This window comes from Delphinus delphis, chromosome 8 (assembly GCF_949987515.2).
Source record: "Delphinus delphis chromosome 8, mDelDel1.2, whole genome shotgun sequence".
Taxonomy (NCBI): Eukaryota; Metazoa; Chordata; class Mammalia; order Artiodactyla; family Delphinidae; genus Delphinus; species Delphinus delphis.
Genome location: NC_082690.1, coordinates 50,542,357 through 50,566,137, shown reverse-complemented (window position 1 = coordinate 50,566,137; position 23,781 = coordinate 50,542,357). Strand labels below are relative to the sequence as shown.

General features: G+C 38.6%; 1 protein-coding gene across 7 annotated transcripts in view; it reads right to left on the bottom strand.

Annotated features, from left to right (window-relative positions):
• Positions 1 to 2,489: 2,489 nt before the first annotated feature.
• PRCP (prolylcarboxypeptidase) overlaps positions 2,490 to 23,781 on the bottom strand; it is a 73,329-nt gene continuing 52,037 nt past the window's right edge. For 3 of the 7 annotated variants that reach the window (XM_060018194.1, XM_060018193.1, XM_060018195.1), the window contains exons 8-10: positions 13,120 to 13,284; positions 11,986 to 12,173; positions 2,493 to 3,364 (exon numbers count right to left, since the gene is read on the bottom strand). In XM_060018194.1, coding sequence (XP_059874177.1) covers positions 3,148 to 3,364; positions 11,986 to 12,173; positions 13,120 to 13,284 — 570 coding nt within the window. In that variant the 3' untranslated portion in view covers positions 2,493 to 3,147. Of the gene's footprint in view, positions 3,365 to 11,985; positions 12,174 to 13,119; positions 13,285 to 23,781 lie in introns of all 7 variants that reach the window. The other 4 variants (XM_069540927.1, XM_069540926.1, XM_060018198.1 and 1 more) reach the window with 4 other exon arrangements.

Genomic DNA, 23,781 nt, shown 5'->3' with positions numbered 1-23,781 from the left:
TTCCAACCTTGCTTAACTATGGATCTTTCTATTACGTAAGTCATTGGCATTTTGTGACACCTATGTTCCAAGAAACACTGTTTGATAGATATACACTGAATTGCTTGAGATGCTCTTCCTCCACCCTCATCCTAAATAGTGTGTCTCTGAAGCCATGCGTTTATGATTTTATCCCTCCCTAACCATCTGAGAGTTGTGGGCTTGCGAGATGGTGCAGCCTCAGGAGCCTGAGGACACCATTCTGGGAAGTCGTCACAGGCCTTTTGTGAGCAGAGAAGAGGAAACTGATCTGCAGAGATGAAGCAGCCATGGGAAAGGAAGCGTTCGGCAGGGCTCCCCTACTCAAATGGGATCAGGTAGGACAACAGGAGTGAGGAGAACTGAAGGCACATGCCTTGTCTGAGGAAATTCAAATTCAGAATTCTCTTAACTAGTGGTGCTCAAGGTGTGATTCCCCAGCGTCATCTGGAAACTTGTTAAAAATGCAACTTCTCAGGATCCACCCCAAGACATATTATTACAATTTCTGGGATGGGGCTCAACAATCAATGTTTTAACAAGCCCCTCGGGTAATTCTGATGCACATGCACACTTTAGACTGCTAACCAAACTACAAATAAGAGAAGCAAATCGTATGCACTGGTTGACAACTGGTGACCTCTGCTGTAAGCGAGAGAAAGTAGCAGTCTTGACTTTTAATGACTTTCCAGACCCTAATTCCATTCTTTCACAATTCCTCATTACACAAGTCCTGTAGCTATTACTACATAGCTTCAATAAATTCCCTCTTTTGCTTAAGCTGGTTTAATGAGGTTTTGTTGCTTGAATTCAAACAAAGATTTAAGCTACACCAATAAAGTGAAAGCAACAAAACAACAACAACAAACAAACTTGGATGCAAAGCTGGGTTCTGCTAAAAGTGAGCTGTGAGGCCTTAGACAAGTCCCTTCTCTGTGGGCCACAATGCCATCACCTACGAATGATGTGGTTGGACTGGATGACATCAGAGTTGCCTTCAGAACTCTCTAATATACTAGACTAGACATTGGCTCCTCTGGATAATCTCTTGACTCTACAGATCCCTTAAGAAAGATCTCTAAATTTCTTTAGTTCTGCCCATTGACTCTAGGTAGTTAGAGTAACAAAGACACAGAATAAAAAACACTCCAACTCTCTGTGTCTCTCTTTCCTGGTCTTCAAAAGCATCATCTAATAATTAGATGGATGCTTTAAATAAGGCTTATTTGATGCTTCAATTATTTTTCAATTTAAAATTAAATTTTAGCATATTATAATTAGGCCAACTTTAGTTAAGGTTGCTATCTGTCATGAAATGTACATAGAAAAAACATGTACATAAAAAACAATCATTTTTTGACAACTTTTCTCTTCACAAAAATGCAACTCATCCAAACAATCAATATTAAATGAAGTGGCAAAGTATTTTAAAGATTTTAAGTAAAAAAGGTTTCAATGAAAATATCCTAAAATCAATATAGCCTAAAATAAATAGTAAGAATATTCTCCATTAAGCCCATAAACCCTGCATTATATAACTTCTTAGTTGACAAAGAATAAAAACTAGTATTGTCTTGACCCTTAAATTCCCACCCCAGCAGACTTTTCTCTGATGCTGAAATGAAAATAGTGACCAAATGCTTTGATGGACAACTTATCACAATGAGAACTGAAGGCTTCCGAAACCAGACAAAGATTTTTCTGTATCTCCCAGATGCCAGGGAAAGTAAGGGGAATATTTCAGTCTCCCACCCGAGAATGAACATTATATCTGCATTTTATAAAAAAAAATAAGTGCTTTAGAAATACTCAAGCTCAAGATACAGTTTTTAAAAAGCAGAAAATGTTCCCAAGGCAGAGTGAAGAAAAAAAAAAACTGAGAGAAAATAAAAGGAAACAAGGGAAAAGAAATCTTTCAACAGAGTAGAAACTGTTAGTCTCTCTCTCTGTCCCTGAAAGGTTTTGATCCAACCCTATTTGTTATCCTAGAAAAGCCCTTCTGAAGAAAGGTCTCAGTGTAAGAACTGCTTGAAAGAAGCCAACCCCTTGGAAATAGGAATGGCTCAGCCATTTATTAATGTCAAATATGCTGCCTGCATGAATTAGTCAGCTTGTCTTTTGGAAGCCACACAGAAAAATTCTTGTGCACCTGCCTCTTAGTGTCCTGACACTTCTGGCTTTAATGACAGCATAACAATCACCAGAAAATAAAATTAAAAAACCAAAATGCTGAACATAATTATATTTTGCCTTCTGAATAGCTGATTCATCAGTTTTTAAAGGCTTCTTACTGAAGTATCATCAGTAACCACAGAATATAACCTGCTCAGATGTAAAAAGAAAAGGAAAACAGAGTCATTTTCCTAAACTGGCAAAACCTGACCAAACTACCACAAAACTGACCTCAGAAACAAAGAGAAATGGAGCAGAAAAAGGCCAGATTTCTTACTGGCAGTACCATGGTGGCAAATATCCCAGAACTAAGAAAAGCTGCCAAATAGAAGAGAGAAAATTAAAGGACTTTACAAAAACAGCCAAGCCCAGCGCACACAGCATTCCCAACAGCTGGAGTGAGCTTCAGAAGCAACACACAGGTATAAGGTCCAGCCCTATTCTTTATTTACAGCACAGTTCAAAGTCATTAAATCAAGCACAAAAGAAATGGTTCCCATTTCCTGGTTTGGCACTGGATATCCTTCCTACCAGCTGCAATTACATCATTTTTATCCATCTTCTGCTTTTCCTTTTGGGAAAGTAGAAGAGGGGCTAGTGACAAATGGGCCAAAGAGACTTCAACTTCGAAACCAATAAATCCCTGCTTTCAGAGAAACCAAGGAAGTGACTCCCCCCTCTTGTGAAAGGCAGTCAATACTCTGCTCTAGTTATCAAGGCCACTGATGGTGTGGGAAAGCTGTCATGAAGAAATTCTTCCTGGAGGTGGCACAAAGATGGCAAGGACTCAGGTCATTGGATGGCTGCTATCACCACCATCACGTTCTCTTCTGTCTCAACCTTCACCACACCAAATCTAATAAACAAGGGAAAGTAATTATGTACAGAAAACCAAAGTGAATGGAAGTGTGGGTGGAATGAACTTAAAAGAAGAAACTGAAAATGATCTAACGTTACTCAGTGCATCTTTCCCAGACTTGCATAGAAATCTTTGATCCACTGCTTCATGTGTCTCACTTCCAAGGAGCGGGCTAATAGCACAGTGACGGGATCAAAGGCATTGTTGGCTCGGAGATCTAGATGATGCGCTCCCTCTGGGATGACGATCGCAAGTAAGGTGTCTGTAATATCCTTAGTTACTCCACCTCCTGACCACGGGTCTATTTCACCATTGCTAAGTGAGGGAAAGAAAAAAAAAACAGATTATTAGTTTTTTATATCTACACAAATATAAGATAGGAGAAACCTACTATAGGCATAACACCTAAAATTATAAGCTTATAACCTGGGGGATTTGATCTGAGGATTTAATCTGTCATATAGAAAGGTGCTTTATCCTGGAGTTTGACAATATTTCTGCAAGCAGGTACAGAAATAGGACCAGAGAAGACTGAAGGTGATGCCCCATGAATCAACCTAGATTGTACTGGGACTTGGAATTTAAAAGACTGAATTCCAATCCTGGCTTCATCACTCAAAAGCTGTATGACCTTACACAAGTTACCTGACTCAGTCTCCTTATCTGTAAAGTAGAGTTAACAAGGCCTACCTCATAAGGTTGCTTCAAGGGTTAAATCAGATGCTACATGTGGATATGTTTAATAAGTGTCAGGCACATAGGAGTCTTTCAATTAAAGCCAGTCTCCTTCTTTCCTAAGACCCAAATACCAAAGTGATAAAGAAAAATTTCCATATTTAAAAATGTTAATTATCTCTTGGCTCTTTAAGAAAACAAACCATTTTTTTTAAAAAAAATGTCCCTCTTAGTATAGTACTTTGGGAAATAGGGCGGTAGGACTGAAAAAACTGCTCTGAATCTAGAATCAGAACTTTTGGGCATTACTCAAGATACTCATTTTACATTAGCTTTAAAATTAAGGAAATGCTATTAGGTTATTAGTCCTGGCTGGTTCACACAACACATTTCAGAATGATGTAAACAGGATCAGTTATTGAAACAGGATATTTAGTTTAGCTGAAAAAAAAGCCAATACAAACACAGACAGCATCCCTAATAATATTTGTTAACAGCTTTGTTGAGCTATAATTCATCTCCCACAAAAGGGACACTTATATCGTACAAATTCAATGTTTTTTAGTGTATTCAGAGATGTGCAACCATCATCACGATCAATTTTAGAACATTTTCATCACCCCCAAGAGAAACCTATACTCACTGGCAGTCAAATCCCCATTCCCCTCTACTACTTCCCCTCACTCTCAGCCCCAGGCAACCACTAATCTACTTTCTATCTCTATAGATTTGCCTATTTTGGACATCTCATATAAATGGAATTATATAATGGGTGTTTTCTGTGATTGGCTTCTTTCACTTTGACATATATTCGTTTCATCCATGTTGTAGCACGTATCAGTACATTTTTCCTTTTTATTGCCAAAAATATTCTATTGTATATGGATATGCCACATTTATTTATCCATTCATCAGATGCACATTTGTGGTGTTTCCACTTTTTGGCTATTATGAATATTACTCCTATGAACATTTGTGTACAAGTTTTCACATGGATGAATATTTTCATTTCTTTTGGGTATATAACTAGGAACGGAATTTCTGGGATATATAATGACTTAACCTTTTGATGAACTGCCAAACTGTTTCCCAAAGTGACTGCACTATTTTATACTCCCACAAACTACATCTGAGGGTTCTAAATTCTCTGTATCCTCACCAACATTTATTATGTGTCTTTTTGATTATAGTCATCCTATGTGGGTGTGAAATGGAATCTCATTGTGGTCTTGATTTGCATTTCCCAAATGACTGATGGTATTGAGAATTTTTTTCATGTGCTGACTGGCCTTTTGTATATCTTTTTTGAAAAAAATGTCTACTCAGATCCTTGCTCAGTTTTAAATTGAATTATCAATTAAATCATTTGATCCATCTTGAGTTAATTTTTTTGTATAGTATGAAATAGGGATCAAGCTTTATTCTTTTGCCTGTGAATATCCAGTTTTCCCAGCATCATTTCTTAAAAAAAACTATTCTTTCCTCAATGAATTGTCTTAGCATTCTTGTCAAAAATCAATTAACCACACAGATAAGGGCTGACTTCTAGACTGTCAATTCTCTTCCACTGATCTATATGTCTATGTTTATGCCAGTATCACACTGTATTGATTACGGTAGCTTTATACAAAGTTTGAAATCCGGAAGTATGAGTTCTTCAAATTTGTTCTTCCTTTTCAAGATTGATTTAGCTATTCTGGGTCCCTTGCATTTTTAGATGAATTTTAAGATCAGTTTGTCAATTTCTGACTGGTTTAAAGTTTACAAAGCCTTTCATATTTGACCTCACATTATATCAACCATGTGAGGTAGGTTTAATTACAACTCTTAGAGATGAGAAAACTAATGCCTAGTGAAGTTAGATGGCTTACTCAAATCAAGCCTCTGAGATACAAACTCAGATCTTGTAAGCCTATTCCAATGCTCATTTTATACTACACATTGCATTTCATGGACACATGATTGCTGTTGGAAATCAACAGCACATACCATCTTGGCTTGTGTGGTGCAGAGTAAGAAGAGCACAAACTTCGGGATCAGACACACCTGGGTTCCAGTCCCAGGTCTGCCTCTCATCTTACTAATCTCATGGAAGCTTAGATTCCTCAGGATATAACAGGGGCTGAAACAGCTGGATTTAAGTACCTGGCCCATGGTAGGTATTAGGTCACTTTTCCCTGTACAGCACCTCTTGGTATGTCTATCTATAAATCACTTGAAATCACTTACAGAACATTTTAATGTGTGTTCTGACATTTGTTTAATGCACATTCTATTTTGCTGATATTGTTACAAAGCCTGAAATAACAAATCTTCAAGGTCATATTATCAGACATATGAAATTATTTCCATAATTTGCATAATCATTTAAGAAAAACCCTATCATCTATAAGTACGATCTATACACAAATGACTATCAAATAATATCTTTAGCCAGGACCTTTCCCCTAAACTTCAGGACCAATATTCAATTATATACTTGACATTTTTACATGGCAGTCTAACGAGACATCTCAAGCTTTCAGGTCCAAAACAGAGCTCTTTATACTCTCCAACTCCCAACCAGCCCTGCCACTATCTTCCCAATCTCTGTCAATGGCAACCTTATCTTTCCAGTTGCTGGGCCAAAAACTTGTTACTTTTTAATCTCTCTTTCATATCTAATCTGTCGACAAATCTTGTCAGCTATAAATTCAAACATACCCAGAATTTGAACTCTTCTCACCACCCCACTGCCACTGCTCTGGTCTAAGTCACCGTTATCTCTAGCCTGAAGAGCTTTTTTTTTTTTTTTTTTTTTTTTTCAGTACGCGGACCTCTCACTGTTGTGGCCTCTCCCTTTGCGGAGCACAGGCTCCGGATGCGCAGGCTCAGCAGCCATGGCTCACAGGCCTAGTCGCTCCGTGGCATGTGGGATCTTCCCAGACCGGGGCACAAACCCGTGTCCCCTGCATCAGCAGGCGGACTCTCAACCACTGCGCCACCAGGGAAACCCAGCTGAAGAGCCTTTTAACTGATCTTCCTGCTTCTACTCTTGTCTCCCTGCGATCTAATATCAATACACCAGCCAATTTGATGCTGTTAAAATCTGAATCAGATTCTGTCACTCCCCTGCTTAAAACACTCCAAGTTTTCCCATTTCCTTCAGAGTAAAAACCAAACATGCAGGACCTACAAGTCTCTAAATGATCTGGGCCCTTCCTGCCTCTCTGATTTCATCTCCTGCTACTCTCTCCCTCCTTAACTCCACTCCAGCCACACTGACCTTCTCACACTGACCTTCTCCTCCTACCTGGAGGAGAACATGCTGTGGGACATTTACCTCTCAAGGCCTTTGCCTCTGCTTACCTCTCTGCTTGGAGTATTCTTAGCCCACCGAACTCGTGGCTAGCTAGCTCCTTCCTCCACATCACTATTCAAAAGTCACCCCTGGGCTTCCCTGGTGGCGCAGTGGTTGGGAGTCCGCCTGCCGATGCAGGGGACACGGGTTCATGCCCCAGTCCGGGAGGATCCCACATGCCGCGGAGCTGCTGGGCCCATGAGCCATGGTTGCTGGGCCTGCGCGTCCGGAGCCTGTGCTCCGCAACGGGAGAGGCCACGGCAGTGAGAGGCCCGCATACCACAAAAAAAACACAAAAAACAAAAAAACAAAAACAAAAGTCACCCCTTGGTGAGGTCTTCCTTAGTCACCTCATCTAAAACTTCAAACTTCTCCCCACCCTCACCAAGATTTCATAACCCTCTTCCCCTTATTTTTTTTTCCCTTAGCACTTATCTCCTTCTAACATGCTTATAAGTGCTATCTTGTTCATTATCCATCTCTCAAACTAGAACTCCCCAAGGGCAGGGCTTTTTGTCTGTTTTATTACTGTATCTTCAGCACCTGGCACACAGTAGGAGCCATACAAATATTTATCGAATGAATGAAAAAAGAATGTATGTAGTTATTTGTGGCCTTACATCAGATGCCCTACACAAAAGAGATCTATAAATACACGCATGCAAGTTTAGGAACATGTAAATCACTTCAGTACTTTTTACATGGGAAAGCAGAGTTCACCTAAGTGATTCATATAAATATAGAGAGACTGACCTTCAGTTATGTGTAATACTGGCAAGAAACAATGAACTAAGTCAGCAGACCTAAGTTTTATACCCTATTAAGCCACATGACTTTGGGTAAGTCACCTGACCCCTCTGAACCTCAATTCTCATGTGTATTACCAAAAAAAATTTTTTGAAAGATAATGCCCCTCACTCACAGAGATATTGTGAGGCCCAAGTTGAATAATATATGTGGAAATCAGGTATAAACTATAAAACACATGAATGTGCAGCATTATTAGAGTTATTATCATATTCTGTAAGCATAAGAAGTGTTAATACTTCTGAGAGGTAAATGAATAATGAAAAGGGATGCAATAGCATTTCTCACAGAAATTTGGTCAGAAAACTAATGCAATCAATTTTCTAGGTAAATGTACAAATTAAAAAAGAAATATGCATTTAGGTACGTTAAATACATGTGTATTTGAAATACAAGTTTAAAACCCCTGTTCTACCCTCACCACACTTTTAACCACATTTTTCTTCTTAAAAAAATTAATTCAATTGCAACTTAACAACATCATTCTTGGGGGAAAAAATCACTCCAAAAATGTACTTTTTTTGGCGGGTTTTGTTAAAAACAAGAGGAAAAACTCACATGCAAAATAGGAGCCTTAGTTTTCAACTATGAGATAAATTTTTAAAGTAAACTACACAAGGGGTTGGATTCTCTTAAGTGAACAACTGGCCTTTATCATTATTGCAATTTGACAGGACCAACCCAGATAGGAAACTCTCCATTATTTGCAAAACAAAAAAGCTATCCCAACAGCCACATAATAAGCAAACTGCATTTGATTTAAAAGGTCATTTGAATCAGCCTAGTGGCTTAGCAACAGTGTTTGGAGTTGCTGAGAGACCTAAGATGCACATGGACTTGAATTTCTTGGTTCTAGACATGTGAAAGCTAAACCAGTCACTGGGAAATTTACAGGAAAAAAAAATACTGGCTTTCATGAGAGAATCTAGATGCCTGGATAAAATTCCCAACAGTGAGCCTCACTTAATTGCTGGCAACAATTAATTTGCCTGAGAAATGATGTTAAAGTAACCAGTTTCTCAGAGACTCCTTTTTGAATTTATATTTAAATAACTGAAAATGACCATTTGTAAGATAATTTCTTACCAACTGGAGTTGGGGAAAAAAATAAATCCTTCCAACAAAACCACTGTGGAATAAGAAAATTGCTGAAATGGAACTATTAATAGCTACTATTAAATCCTCATTCATTCAACACATTTACTGAGTGCCTACTATGTGTCAGGTACTGACTGGGTACAGGTGACTTAACCATGAACAGACAAAACCTCTGCCCTCACAGTGCTCACTTCTATGATAATCTATCTACTCCTCAAAGTAACTCTGGCAGGTAGTCATTATTTCTAACTCATAACTCATAAAAATTGGCAATTTGCCTGAGGCCACGCAGCTAATTCAGGGTAGAAGCAGAATGGCACCCAGGTCTCCCTGACTTCAAAGCCCAAGCTCTTAACTGGCAAATCTCTAATCCAACCATTAAAAACAGACTGAATTTTCTAACCAGAAAAGCAGTCACAGTTGGATTTGTGTGAGGTGACTTGAGAGAAGCATGAACATAAAATACACTTTCCACATGGTTCCTTAGACATTTTCTTACTCATCAACCAGTAATGTTTTCTAGCTGATGGCCACTAAGTAGACAGAACAGACACACCTAAAGCTGCTCTTTTACTTTCAGAATATGCTTTCTTCAGAAAAGCAGTAGAATTTTGAATTTTTAAATAACTTAAGTTTTACATTGAATTCTTCACACCTAGCAGCATATGGGAAAAGATTTCTTTTTAAAAGTAGTCTTGCCACTGCACAAAGGTAAACCAGCATTTTCATATAGTTCTGCCTTTAAACTTTCACATGCCTCTGAAGCCTTTCTGAGCTTTATATCATTCCTCATCCTTATCAAACATATTAGGCATTCACTCTGTGCCAGTCACTGTAGCAGGTGCTAAAGGCACAGAGATGATTAAGACAAAGTCTCTGTCTTTGAGAAGTTTACAGTCTCATGGGGCAGATAGAAACACGAACAGATAATTTCCACAAAGGGTGCTAAGGGATAGTCACAGGCCTTAGCGGAGCTAAGTGTGTGGGGGAAACCTAACCTCCCTGGAGGTGTCAGGGAAGGTTTCTTGGAGGATGCCCGAGCCTTAGGAAAAAGAAAAAAGGGGAAGGAAAGGACATTCAGGGACAGATAAGTCCCCTGTTGGCTAGAAGGTAAAGTACAGGCTGAGAGTATACTTCCATTTATTCATTCAACGTACATTTTTTGAGCATATATATTTGCTAGGTCTGGGCCAAGTACTTCACTAGGTTAAATTTTTTAAGCATCACAACAACTCTGTGGGTGATTTTACAGAAGAGAAAACTGAGGGTCAAAGAGCTTAAGTAATTTAAGACAGCTCATTCTGCCTTTGCACAACTCTGTTAGGAAGTCCTTTCTTACACTGAGCTAGAAGTTTTTAACACTGAGCCATAATTTCCACCTACTGGCTTCAGTTCTACTCCTCAACCTTTTTTCACAAAATCTATCCTTTCCACCGATGATGATGATGATGATGATGATGACGATTGTTATTTTGATACCCTGAGGAAAACAGTATAAAAGGACAAATGGATCACTAAAATACTCATCTGTAATGGATGAATCCAATAAAAAAGGATAATGTATTTGACGAAAACTCAGATATTAAAACCTTTATATAAGGATTTAAAGACTCCACTTTACAATTCAACTTGAACTTCAGATTTGAGCTTACAGCATCAGCACGCTAGAGAAATCCATACAAATACTACTTGGAGGTAAGGTCCTAAAGAAAAACAAGAACATGACAAAGTACTTCCTCCTCTGAGGCAACAAAGATGACCTTGGACACCCAAGGCTTATACGTAAGCCTTTTTCAGTCCTCTCAGTCCTTTCATGTTTTCCTGATTTCAAACATCCTAACTTGGCAGTTTCCTTAAATACCTTAAATATACTTATTTGCTCAACTGTCACTTCATAAGGTTGAGATGAAAAGTATAGTTTTGCAGACTCCTATTGAGGACAAGGAAAACAATTTCAGGAAATTAAAAAGAATCTTTAAGTTTTCCATACAGTGGGGGCAGGTACCCTACTGAGTGAGAAAATAGCATGAACCCAATAAGACAGAGGCTCTTTTGCAAAATGGGCAGTGCCACTGGCCTAAACCCAGAGAGTGATCCTTCAGTCAAAACAGCATTCCTCACTCCTAAAAGCTATTGGCCATGTCTAGAAGGTCAAATGTAACTCTGTTTAGAAGAGTTTGTAAAAGAATGACATTTACAATTTAAACAATAGGTCCCGTTTAAGGGATATGTACAGGTATCTCTCTACTATCTCCATATAGATTTGGGGAAATTTTTAATTAAATGGTTGCTATTTTAATAACTAACAACCTAATATTCAAGCCAAAACATGGAAATTTTGAAGTTGCAATCAGACACATAGAGTCTACTCAATTAACTCCAACGTGAACCAATACCAAATATGACACTACTAGTGCAGCAGTGTAACAGAAGAACAAACACGGGTTTTGTAGTCAGACACACCAAGGTTGCAAACTGACTTTATCACTTGGTAACTAAAACAAAGCTGGATGAGTTTTGGCAAGTGACTGCTCACAGTGACCTTCACTTTTCTCCTCAGTAAAAAAGGGACTATAAAAACTGCTTCCAAGGGTTGTTGTGAGAATTGAATTAAGTAATTTATTTAAAGTGCCTCATACAGTGCCTGGGACAGAACAGAGTGGGCACTTCAAAAGTGTTTGTTAAATATATATTAAAATTTTTTATTATCATTGATAACAATAGTAACACAAATTGAGAACAACAGATGATGCTTCACTTTGTGTTGGAGAGTATTTTTTTAATATTTTAACTTTGCTGCTGTTGTTTTTAAGCCTTTAAGCATACTGGTAATAGAGCAAAAATTCATATCACCTCTCAGCATCCTCTGTCTTTCAAGAAGTAGAAAAACATGATGGATACCACTGCTGTATTCTATATTGTTCTAACTGTGCAGCATTTTCCTGGTTCTCTTTTCTCAGCTATTCTAAAAATGTCTCCATCAACCAAAGTTTTCTTTGGATCAGCAAAAATTCACCTGAAAATGATGTTCGTGTGTGAACTGATGTTTTTGCCTCCATACATAGTAGGGATCCAAGAGGGCCTTGGTTTCACACCCCACTGTTTAAAACAGTCATCAGAAAATTCCTTAAAGTTCCACGAGTGAGGTTCGAACATGTCATCAATACCATTAGAACAGAAGGGCATGACCATTTCTGTGCAGGTCTGAAAAAGCAAACCAGGAGAGATTCCAGTGAGAAGATGAGGCATAAAATGTTAAAGAAATTGACCAAGATCATACAGCCTGTAAGCAGTAAAGCCAGGGTTTGAACTCAGGGAGTCTGGCTTCAGAGCCCCTGTTCTTTATGCCATACCACCTCTCATTATTCCTGGAAAGGCTCAGCTGAGAAGTCACAGAAGTTGGGGCTATACATTCCTTCTTTGCAAACTGCTTCATTTCACATCTATTATCACATTTAATCCTCAAAACAACTCTGGAGGAAAGTATTACTATTATTATTACTAGTCTCATTGTACAGATGAAGGAATGAATGGAGGCTCAGACAGAATCAAGTTAGACTCCCCCTTCTTTTCTATGTCCATAAAATGCTACCTTTATGGGACTTACCAAGATCTATTGTAACCATTAGTTTAGTTACCTATCATTTCCACCAAGCTATATTTGATGATTAGATCGTATCTCATTTACCTTTGTGTCTCTGGAGCCTAGAAAAGTGCCTGACTTGTGGTAAGTACTCAGAATATATTCTGTGATGATTAAATACCAAACTGAACTAGTATATATAGTATATATAAGACAGATAAACAACGAGGTCCTACTCTATAGCACAGGGAACTATATTCAATATCCTGTGACAAACCATAATGGGAAAGAATATGAAAAAGAATATATATATGTATAACTGAGTCAATTTGCTGTACAGCAGAAATTAACACAACATTGTAAATCAACTTTACTTCAGTAAAATAAAAAAAAAAATGGAATTGGTATTTAATGAATGTATGAATGAGGAAACTTATCCATAGTCTCAAAGTATAAGGTAATAGAACTCAGATTTGGATCCAGGTGATAAAATCTTGCAAATTCTCTGTTATAGCACAACCATATCAGTGAAAAGTAAGTTCCGCTTGGGGAAATATACACACTTACCTGATAGCTCCAACCCAGGGCTCCCAGACTGCTGGTTGCTGTCTCTGATATATTCAGGCATCTCGCCTGGCCCGAATAATTGTAATATACATTCAGAGCTTGGAAAATATTCTGCAGCAGCCATGTATCAGATACATTGGGATTTTTCAAATACTGGCACACTACCTGTCATTTTAGAGAGATAAAAGGGAGAAGAGTCGAATAAAAATATAAAATTACAGTTTAATAAAACAAAGAAGAAATATGAGTTTGATTTGATCATAAAACAATCTTAAGCATCTAACGGCATTGCCTGACAATTTCTATCTATTGCATATAACCACCTTCATAAATGAATAAACCTTTCAAATTACTCCCCAAACTACAGAAATAAACCAAAGTCATTTGCATGGTATGCAAAGTCCTCCCCACTTACCACTCTAGGTTTATCTTCTGCAGCCTTTGCTCCAGCCTAGCAAAACCATTCCCACCACACCAACTTCTTTCCCTCCTCACTGCCTTCGCTCACACTGAAATGCCCTTTTCCCACTCCACTATTGCCTGGCAAACACCAACTCATCTTCTTCAACGCAGCTCAAGTGTCACCTCCTCTATGAGGCCATTGTTGCCTATGCCCTCAAGTCAGGGAGAACTAAATCACTCCCTTCTTTGTGCCTCCTCATCCTGTGCTTATTTCTATCAGAGCTGGTACCGCACTCATTTGATTCCAGAATGTCTCCCATGGTACTTAGCAAGGCATCTGGCAGCTAGTTTGCTGAATGAATGACTATATTTTTATGAAAATGCAAAATTTATGAAATTTCTTTTGGAAAAACTACACCAAGCTCCTACATCTGTAACATTATAAGAAGCATATCAGGCAGCTCCCCAGTTCAAAATACTCCTAACACTCGACTATAATCAGAGCTAAAAGTCACAGGTAATACTTGGGGTTGGGAGCAAAGGCAGGACTGACTAGTCAGGGACATGGGGAAATTTCAAGGTTATGAAAATATTTCTTATCTTCATAGGGGTCTGGACTATACAACAAACAACACACAATTTGTATGTAAATTTTACCTCAAAAAATTTATAAACAAATATTGAACTCTAGATAGTGATGTTAAAGCTGAAGTATACAGTCTATATTTCATTTATTTCTGCTCTAATCTTTATTTCTTTCCTTCTACTGACTTGGAGCTTCACTTGTTCTTTTTCTAGTTCCTTGAGGTGTACATTTAGATTGTTTATTAGAGACTTTTCTTGAGGTAGGCATTTATCACTATGAACTTCCCTCCCAGAAGTGTTTTTGCTGCATCCCATAAATTTTGGTATGTTACATTTCCATTTTCATTTGTCTCAAGGTAGTTTTTAAATTTCTCTTTTAATTTCTTCTTTGACCCATTGGTTGTTCAATAGCATGTTGCTTTATCTCCAAATATTTGTGAATTTTCCAGTTTCCTTTGTGTAATTTATTTCTAGATTCATATCACTGTGGTTGGAAATGATGCTTCATATGATTTCAATCCTCTTAAATTTACTAAGACTTGTTTGTGGCCTAACATTTCATCTATCTTAGAAAATGTTCTATGTGTACTTGAGAAGAATGTATATTCTGTTGCTCTGAGATAGAATGTTCTATAAATATCTGTTAAGTCCATCTAGTCTAACGTGCTGTTTAAAATCAATGTTTCCTTATTGATTTTCTGCCTGGATAATCTATCTATTGATGTTAGTGGGGTATTAAGGTCCCCTACTGTTCATGTACTGCTGTCTATTTCTCCCTTTAGGTCTGTTAATATCTGCTTTACATATTTAGGTTCTCCTATGTTGGGCACAAAAATATTTACAAATGTTATATATTCTTGTTGAATTGACTCCCTTATCATTATGTAACACACTGTTTTGTATATCATTATAGTCTTTATTTTAAAGTCTATTTTGTCTAATATAAGTATAGCTACCCCAGCTTTCTTTTGGTTTCCATTTGCATGGAATATCATTTTCCATCCCTTCACTTTCAGTCTGTTCGTGTCCTTACATCTAAAGTGAGTCTCTTATAGGCAACATATTGATGGGTCTTGGTTTTTTATTCATTCAACCACTCTATGTCTGTTGATTAGAGAATTCGGTCCATTTACATTTAAAGTAATTATTAATATATATGTGCTTATTTGCCATTTTGTTCATTGTTTTCTGGCTGTTTATGTAGCTCCTCTAGCTCCTTTCTTTCTTTGTCTCTTGCTCTCTTCCTCTGTGGCTTGATGACTTTCTTTAGTGGTATGTTTATATTCCTCTCTATCTTTTGTATATTTACTATAAGTTTTTGTTTTGTGGTTACCATGAGGCTTACATATAACAATTTATATCAATAAAAGTCTATTTTAAGTTGATAACAACTTAAGTTTGATCTCACTGAAAAGCTCAACATTATTACTCCCCCATTTTATAATTCTGAAGTCACATTCTACATCTTTTTCTTTTGTATATCCTTAACAAGTTATTGTAATCGTAGTTATTTTTACTACCTTTGATTTTTTTGGCCTTCATACTAGTTTTGTAAGTAATTAATCCACTACCTTTACTATATATTTGCCTTTCCAGTGAGATTTATTCTTTCATATGAGTTCTTGTTACTACTTAGTGCCCTTTCTTTTCAGTTTAAAGAAGTACCTTTTAACATTTCTTATAAGGCTGGTTTAATGGTGATGAACTCCTTTAGCTTTTGCTTGTCTGGTAAACTCTATCTCTCCTTCACTTCTGAATGATAACTGCCAGGTAGAGTATTCTTAGTTGAAAGGTTTTTTCTTTCAGCACCTTATATAGTGTGTCTTTCCCTTCTGGCCTGCAAAGTTTCTGCTAAAAAATCTGCTCATAGTCTTATGGGAGCTCCCTTGCCTGTAACAAATTGCTTTTTCTTGTTGTTTTTTAATATTTTCTCCTTGTATTTAACTTTTGACATTTTAAATATAATGTGTCTTGGTATGGGTCTGTTTGGATTCCTCTTATTTGGAACACTCTGGGATTCCTGGATCTGGAAGATTAGGGAAGCTTTCACCTATTATTTCTTCAAATAAGATTTCTGCCCCTTTCTCTCTCTCTTCTCCTTCTGGGAACCCTATGATGTGAACGTTAGACCACCTGATGTAAATGTTAGTCTATAAGTCCCTTAAGCTATTTTCACTTTTTTTCATTCTGCTGCTCTCACTGGGTAAGTCCTACTGCCCTGTCTTTGTGTTGACTGATCCTGTCTTCTGTTTCATCTAATCTGCTGTTGAACCCCTCCAGTGTAATTTTTTTCAGTTATTGTATTCTTCAGCTTTGTGACTTCTATGCGGTACTTTTTTTATATATTCCATCTCTTTGCTGAAATTCTGTGTTCATCCATTCTTGCTCCCCAGTTCAGTGAGCATCTTTATGACCATTACTTTGAACTCTTTATCAGGTAAATTAATATCTCTCTCATTAAGATTTTTTTCTGAGGTTTTATCTTGTTCTTTCATTTGGAACATATTCCTCTATTTCTTCATTTTGTTTGACTCTCTGTGTTAGTTTCTATATAATAGAAAAAACCACCTCTCCCAGTCATGAAGGAGTGGCCTCGTGTAGGAGATGAACCTTGTTGTTCAACCCTGCCTTAGCTCTTGGGTGTCTTTCAAACCTTTGTGCTTATCCAAGCAGCCTATTATATTTTTAATAACTCCAAGTAGTTGAGGACATGCCAAAACCTGTCAGCATCCCAAAAGGGAGGATCTTAGCCCTTTCATTCAGGATGACTAGAAGCCAGACCCTCAAGCACTAGCTTTTAAAAGTATGCAAATATATACAGTGCTGTGGGACTGCAAGCATAAGCCCTGTTGGCCACCAGAGTCAGGTGATCTGGAAGTGTCCACTGGGCAGTCACAAAAAACAGGGCTCCAGATGAGTGTATAAGCTCTTTTCTAGGTGATATCAGCAAGCTGAAGCAAGGCAGAGGGAAAGCACCAAGATGGCATCCATGGCCTACATCCCTTAAGAGCAGCTTTGCAGGCCACTAAATATGTGTTAAACCTGAAGCCTGCCCCTCAGGCAGAAGCTCCAAACAAGCAAAGAAGTCTCCTTCACAAAAAGACTAGGGGGTGTACCTCAGTCTGCTGTCTATGCAGTGCCCTGAGGGTGGCAGCCTGACAAGAACCAGAGCTCCAATAGCACAGTCCCATGGGACTCAGGAATGTAAGACCCAACCCCCCAGCCACCAGAGCCAGGTGATCAAGGGGTGTCCCCTGGGTGGGAGCCACAAAAACTGGGGTGCCAGACATAAAAGCCAGGGCACCAGACACATGTAAAGCTCCCCTCCAGGAAACACTGCAGTCCGGAGAATGGCAATAGAAAAAAAATTAATAAAACTAAGACCTGGATTTTGAAAAATAAAATTAGCAAATCTTTAGCCAGAGTGACCAAGAAAAAGAGAGAGAACTCAAATAAATAAAATCAGAAATGAAAGAGGAGATACTACAGATACTACAGATCCTATGTATTTCTGATACCACAGAAATACAAAGGATCATAACAGAGTACTATAAACAATTATATGTCATCAAATTCAACAACCTAGAAGAAATGCATAAATTCCTAGAAACATGCAGCCTATCATGACTGAATCATGGGGGACTTCCTTGACAGTCCAGGGGTTAAGACTCCACACTTCCACTGCAGAGGATACAGGTTCAATCCCTGGTTGGGGAATTAAGATCTCACATGCTGTGCAGTACAGCCAAAAAAAAAGACTGAATCATGATGAAACAGAAAATCCAAACAGGCTGAATACTAGTAAGGAGATTGAATCAGTAAACAAAAACCTTCAAAAAAACAAGAGTCTAGGACCTGATGGTTTCACAGGTGAATTCTACCAACATTCAAGGAAGAATTAATATCAATCCTTCCTAAACTCTTCCAAAAAAATAGAAAAGGAGGGAACACTTCCAAGTTCATTTTACAAGGCCAGAATTACCCTGATACCAAAACTACATAAGAATGCCACAAGAAAAGAAAATTACAGGCCAATATCCCCGATGACCATAGATGCAAAAATCCTCAACAAAATATTAGCAAACCGAATTCAATGATACACTAAAAGGATCATATACCGTGATCAAGTAGGATTTATCCAGGGAAGCAAGGATGGTTCAACATCAATAAATCAGTCAATGTGAACCACCATATTAACAAAATAAAGGATAAAAATTAAATGATCATCTTAATAGATGCAAAAGAAGTATTTGACAAAATTCAACATCTATTTATGATTAAAAATAAAAACTCTCAACAAACTGGGTATAGAGGGGACATACTTCAACATAATAAAGGTTGTATATGACAAGCCCAGAGCAAACATCATACTCACAGTGAAAAGCTGAAAGCTTTTACTCTAAGATCAGGAACAAGACAAGGATGCCCACTCTCACCACTTTTATTCAACATACTATTGGAAGTCCTAGCCAGAGCAATTAGGTAAGAAAAAGAAATAAAAGGCATCTAAATCTGAAAGGAGTAAGTAAAACTACCTCTATTTGCAGATGACATGATATTATATATAAAAAACCATAAAGGCTCCATCAAAAAACTGTTAGAGGAAATTCCCTGGCAGTCCAGTGGTTAGGACTCCACACTTGCACTGCAGGAGGCATGGGTTCGATCCCTGGTCAGGGAAGTAAGATCCCACAAGCCGTGTGGTGTGGCCAAAAAAAAAACTGTTGGAAAAATTAATGAATTTATTAAGAAAAATCAATGAATTCAGTAAACTTGCAAGAAACAAAACCAACATACAAAAATCTTCTGTGTTTCTATATACTAATAATGAACTATCAGAAAGAGAAATTAAGAAAACAATCCCATTTACAATTACATCAAAAAGAATAAAATAGGGCTTCCCTGGTGGCGCAGTGGTTGGGAGTCCGCCTGCCGATGCAGGGGACAGGGGTTCGTGCCCCGGTCCAGGAGGATCCCACGTGCCGTGAAGCGGCTGGGCCTGTGAGCCATGGCCGCTGAGCCTGCGCGTCCAGAGCCTGTGCTCCACAGCGGGAGAGGCCACAGCAGTGAGAAGCCCGCGTACCACCAAAAAAACAAAAAAACAAAAAACAAACAAACAAAAAAGAATAAAATACCTGGGAGGAGGTATTTTAGACATGAAAGACCTATATATTAAAAAATACAAGACATTGGGCTTCCCTGGTGGCGCAGTGGTTGAGAGTCTGCCTGCCGATGCAGGGGACACGGGTTCGTGCCCTGGTCCAGGAAGATCCCACATGCCGCGGAGTGGCTGGGCCCGTGAGCCACGGCTGCTGAGCCTGTGCGTCCGGAGCCTGTGCTCCGCAACGGGAGAGGCCACAACAGTGAGAGGCCTGCGTACCGCAAAAAAAAAAAAAAAAACAAGACATTAATGAAAAAATTGAAGAAGACACAAATAAATGAAAATATATTTCATGCTCATGGATTGGAAGAATTAATATTGTTAAAATATCCATACACAAAGCAATATACAGATTCAATGCTATCCTTATCAAAATTCCAATGATATTTTTCACAGAAATAAAATTAAAAATTCTAAAATTTGTGTGGAACCATAAAAGACCCCAAATGGCCAAAGCAATCTTGAGAAAGAACAATAGTAAAGGCATCACACTCTCTGATTTCAAACTATATTACAAACCTGTATTAATTAAAACAATATGCGGCTTCCCTGGCGGTGCAGTGGTTGAGAGTCCGCCTGCTGATGCAGGGGACACGGGTTCGTGCCCCAGTCTGGAAAGATCCCACATGCCACGGAGCGGCTGGGCCCATGAGCCTGGCTGCGGAGCCTGCGCGTCCGGAGCCTGTGCTCCGCTACAGGAGAGGCCACAACAGTAAGAGCCCAGCGTACCGCAAAAAAAAAAAACAAAACGAAAAAAAACCAATATGGTACTGGCATAAAAACAGACACGTAGATCAATGAAACAGAATAGAGAGACCAGAAATAAACCCATGCATATATGGTCAATTAACTTATGACAAATCAAGAATATACAATGGGGGGCTTCCCTGGTGGCACAGTGGTTAAGAATCCGCCTGCCAATGCAGGGGACACAGGTTCGAGCCCTGGTCTGGGAAGACCCCACATGCCGCGGACCAACTAAGCCTGTGTGCCACAACTACTGAGCCTGCGCTCCAGAGCCTGTGAGCCACAACTCCTGAAGCAACAAAAGCAAAAATAAACAAGTGGGATTTCATCAAACTAAAAGCGTCCTGCATAGCAGAGGAAACCATCAACAAACGAAAAGGCCACCCACTGAATGGGAGAAAATATCTGCAAATCATATATCTGATAAAGGGCTAACATCCGAAATATATAAAGAACTCATACAACTCAACAACAACAACAACAAATCCTATTAAAAATGGGCAGAAGATCTGAATAGACAGTTTTCCAAAGAAGACATACAGATGGCCCACAGGTATATGAAAAGATGCTCTACATCATTAATCAAAAGGAAAATGCAAATCAAGAGTACAATGAGATATCACCTCACATCTGTTAGAATGGCTATTATGAAAATGACAAGTGTTGGCAAGGATGTGGAGAAAAGGGAACCCTATGCACTGTTGGTAGGAATGTAAATTGGTACACCACTTTGAAAACAGTATGGAGGCTTCCTCAAAAACCTAAAACTAGAAATGCCATAAAATCCAGCAATTCCACTTCTGGGTATTTACCCAAGGAAAACAAAAACACTAATCCGAAAAGATATATGCATCTCCATGTTCATTGCAGCATTATTTACAATGGCCAAGATATGGAAACAACCTAAATGTTCATCAACGGATGAATGAATAAAGGAGATATGGTACATGTATATGATGGAATATTATTAAGCCATAAAAAAGAATGAAATCTTGCCATTTGTGACAACATGGGTAGAATTTAAGGGCATTATGCTAAGTGAAATCAGTCAGAGAGAGAAAGGCAAATACTATATGATCTATCTCTCTTATATGTAGAATCCAAAAAAAAAAATTTTTTTTTTTTAAATTTAAAAAACCATGCTGGGACTTCCCTGGTGGTGCAGTGCTTAAGAATCTGCCTGCCAATGCCTTCCCTGGTCTGGGAAGATCCCACATGCCGCAGAGCAACTAAGCCTGTGCGTGAAAACTACCGAAGCCCATGCACCTAGAGCCCGTGCTCCGCAGCAAGAGATGCCATCGCAATGAGAAACTCACGCACCACAACAAAGAGTAGCCCCCGCTCGCCGCAACCAGAGAAAGCCCCCGTGCAACAACGAAGACCCAACACAGCTAAAAATAAATTAATTTATATGTAAAAAAAAGAAAGAAACAGAACTGAACTAAACTGAAAGCTGCAAAAACCTATCAAGCCTAAAGCAATAAGGAAATGCATATTGAAGAGAAAAGGCAAAAGATTGTTTTGCTATTCTGACAACTCTCAATTATTCATGGTAAGTCAAAAATACCTAATTGCATAGCCCTTTTCTCAGAAAATGTTCCTGAGAAATATGCCAATTAGAAATACTCAAGAATATATGGAAATCAAGAACCAATCATAGAATTTATTAAACTATCTAATGCCAACAGTTGATCAGCATTCTTTCCTGCATGTGGACACCCCACTGGACTTAGCTCTTTCAAAATGCAGCACAAAACTACGGAGTAGACCCATGCAATGCAGAGAAGAGCATTAGGTTCAAGCACAGCATGGTAGATGAGGCCGGGTGACAGTGCAAGCTGGGCAGGGGGAGAAGGGAGTGCTGATATGCAGCAGCAAGTGGCCTAATACTCTCGAAGAGAACAGTAACAAGTGAGTGTGACTCACATGCTGGCATCAGATCCCCTCTCAGAGCTAGAACACTGGGCCTCTGTCAGGCAAAGAAAAGGAGTCCCTATGAATAGCCATCTCTGCAAACAGCAGTTACTGTCACTCCCTAAGAGACACAAGCATGGCTGGGGACTGGCACCAGCTGACAATACTTGGGTTTTGGCAGCCCCACTTACACAGAGAGAACATCCTGGTCAGAAACTTGGCCTCTGCTGATAGAAATTCCATGTCCAGATTAAGGGCAATCCTGGGCCCACTGTCCTCTGTGAGGTCAGAGCACCCTTGGAGTACTGTGTCCAATTCTGAGCACCACACTCTAATAAGGACACTGACCAACATGAGGAAATTCACAGGGGAGCAATCAGGATGGGGAGTTGAGGAATAGTTGAAGAAACTCTATAATTGGTCATTTGAATCATCCCCAATCTTTTACTATTGCAAGTAAGGCTACAATAAATATCCTTGGGGCTAAATTTATCTATCTATCTATCTATCTACCTATCTACCCTTGTTTTCCTGAGATAAATTCTTAGAGGAATTATTGGTTTGAAGGAAATAAACATTTTTTAGGCCTTTGCTACATCATGTCAAACTGCCTTATAGGAAGGAAGTACCAGCTGATAATTCTACCAGTAAGATAGACAGTAGGCCTGAAAAATATCACTTAAAATTTGTTTACAAATATTTAAAATAAGAGAATTTTGTTGTTTTAGGTGTTTCTAAATTTCCTCTCTAACTCAAAGGTTCTGTGAGTCTAAGCATCATCCTCTAGATAAAAGACACACTCTCTACATTTCTCTATGTACAGTTGACCCTTGAAAAACACAGGTTTGAACTGAGTGGGTCCATTTATACACGGATTTTTTTCAATAAATATATAGTCAGCCCTCCATATCCACAAGTTTGGCATCCATGCATGGACATTTCCACCTGAGGTTGATTAAATTCACGGATGGGAAACCCATGAATACAGAGGCCCACTGACTATACTACACCATTTTACATAAGGGACTTGAGCTTCCATGGATTCTGGTATACACAGGGGCTCCTGGAACCAATCCCCTGAGGATACCATGGATACTGAGGGAATTCCATTAAGAATTTTAGTAGCCAAGAGTAAATAAAGTTTTCCCCAAAATACTTAAATTATACTAGCAAAACCTCAGCACTATTCCCATGTTTATTTAAAGACTAGTAATTCAACAGGATATAGTCATATACTTTTATTAAAGATCTATAGGATACACAAAATATGTAAATGTTAAGCCGAACCATATGAAATTGCCATGTTTATAAGTCAAACACAAATATTGGCATTTTTGGTTCAACCTCATATAACACTTCAGCTTACGCCTGATAATTTGCAGGTATTACCCATCTGATGAGGGCAAGCACTTGGTTTGTTGATTATTTACTTAGGGACTGTCATCTAATCAGACAAGGAAAGCTTCTCTGCCAACCACTGCCATCCGAAATACTCAGCACTGAGGTAGCCCCTGTACTACACTTTCCATTTATTTTGTAGACACTAGCAAACAGTAACTTCTAAACAATTTCTACAAAAGGCACAGCATTACTACTTAGACTATAAATCTACTGATAAGGGGGCAGCTGGGGCTGAGTCTGCTAGTAAAACTATTGACTATTCCTTGAGGTCAGGTGCTTTCCCTACAATGACCCGGGGAGAAACATATAATAACCATCTGCATTTCACAGGAAAGGAAATAAGCTCAGAGAGGTCTGCTACAGACACACAAATTTAAAACTGTGAATATAAGTTCTGAACCCAAACTTTGGCTACAAAGTCCTGGTATACGAATATCTCTTTGATATCATAT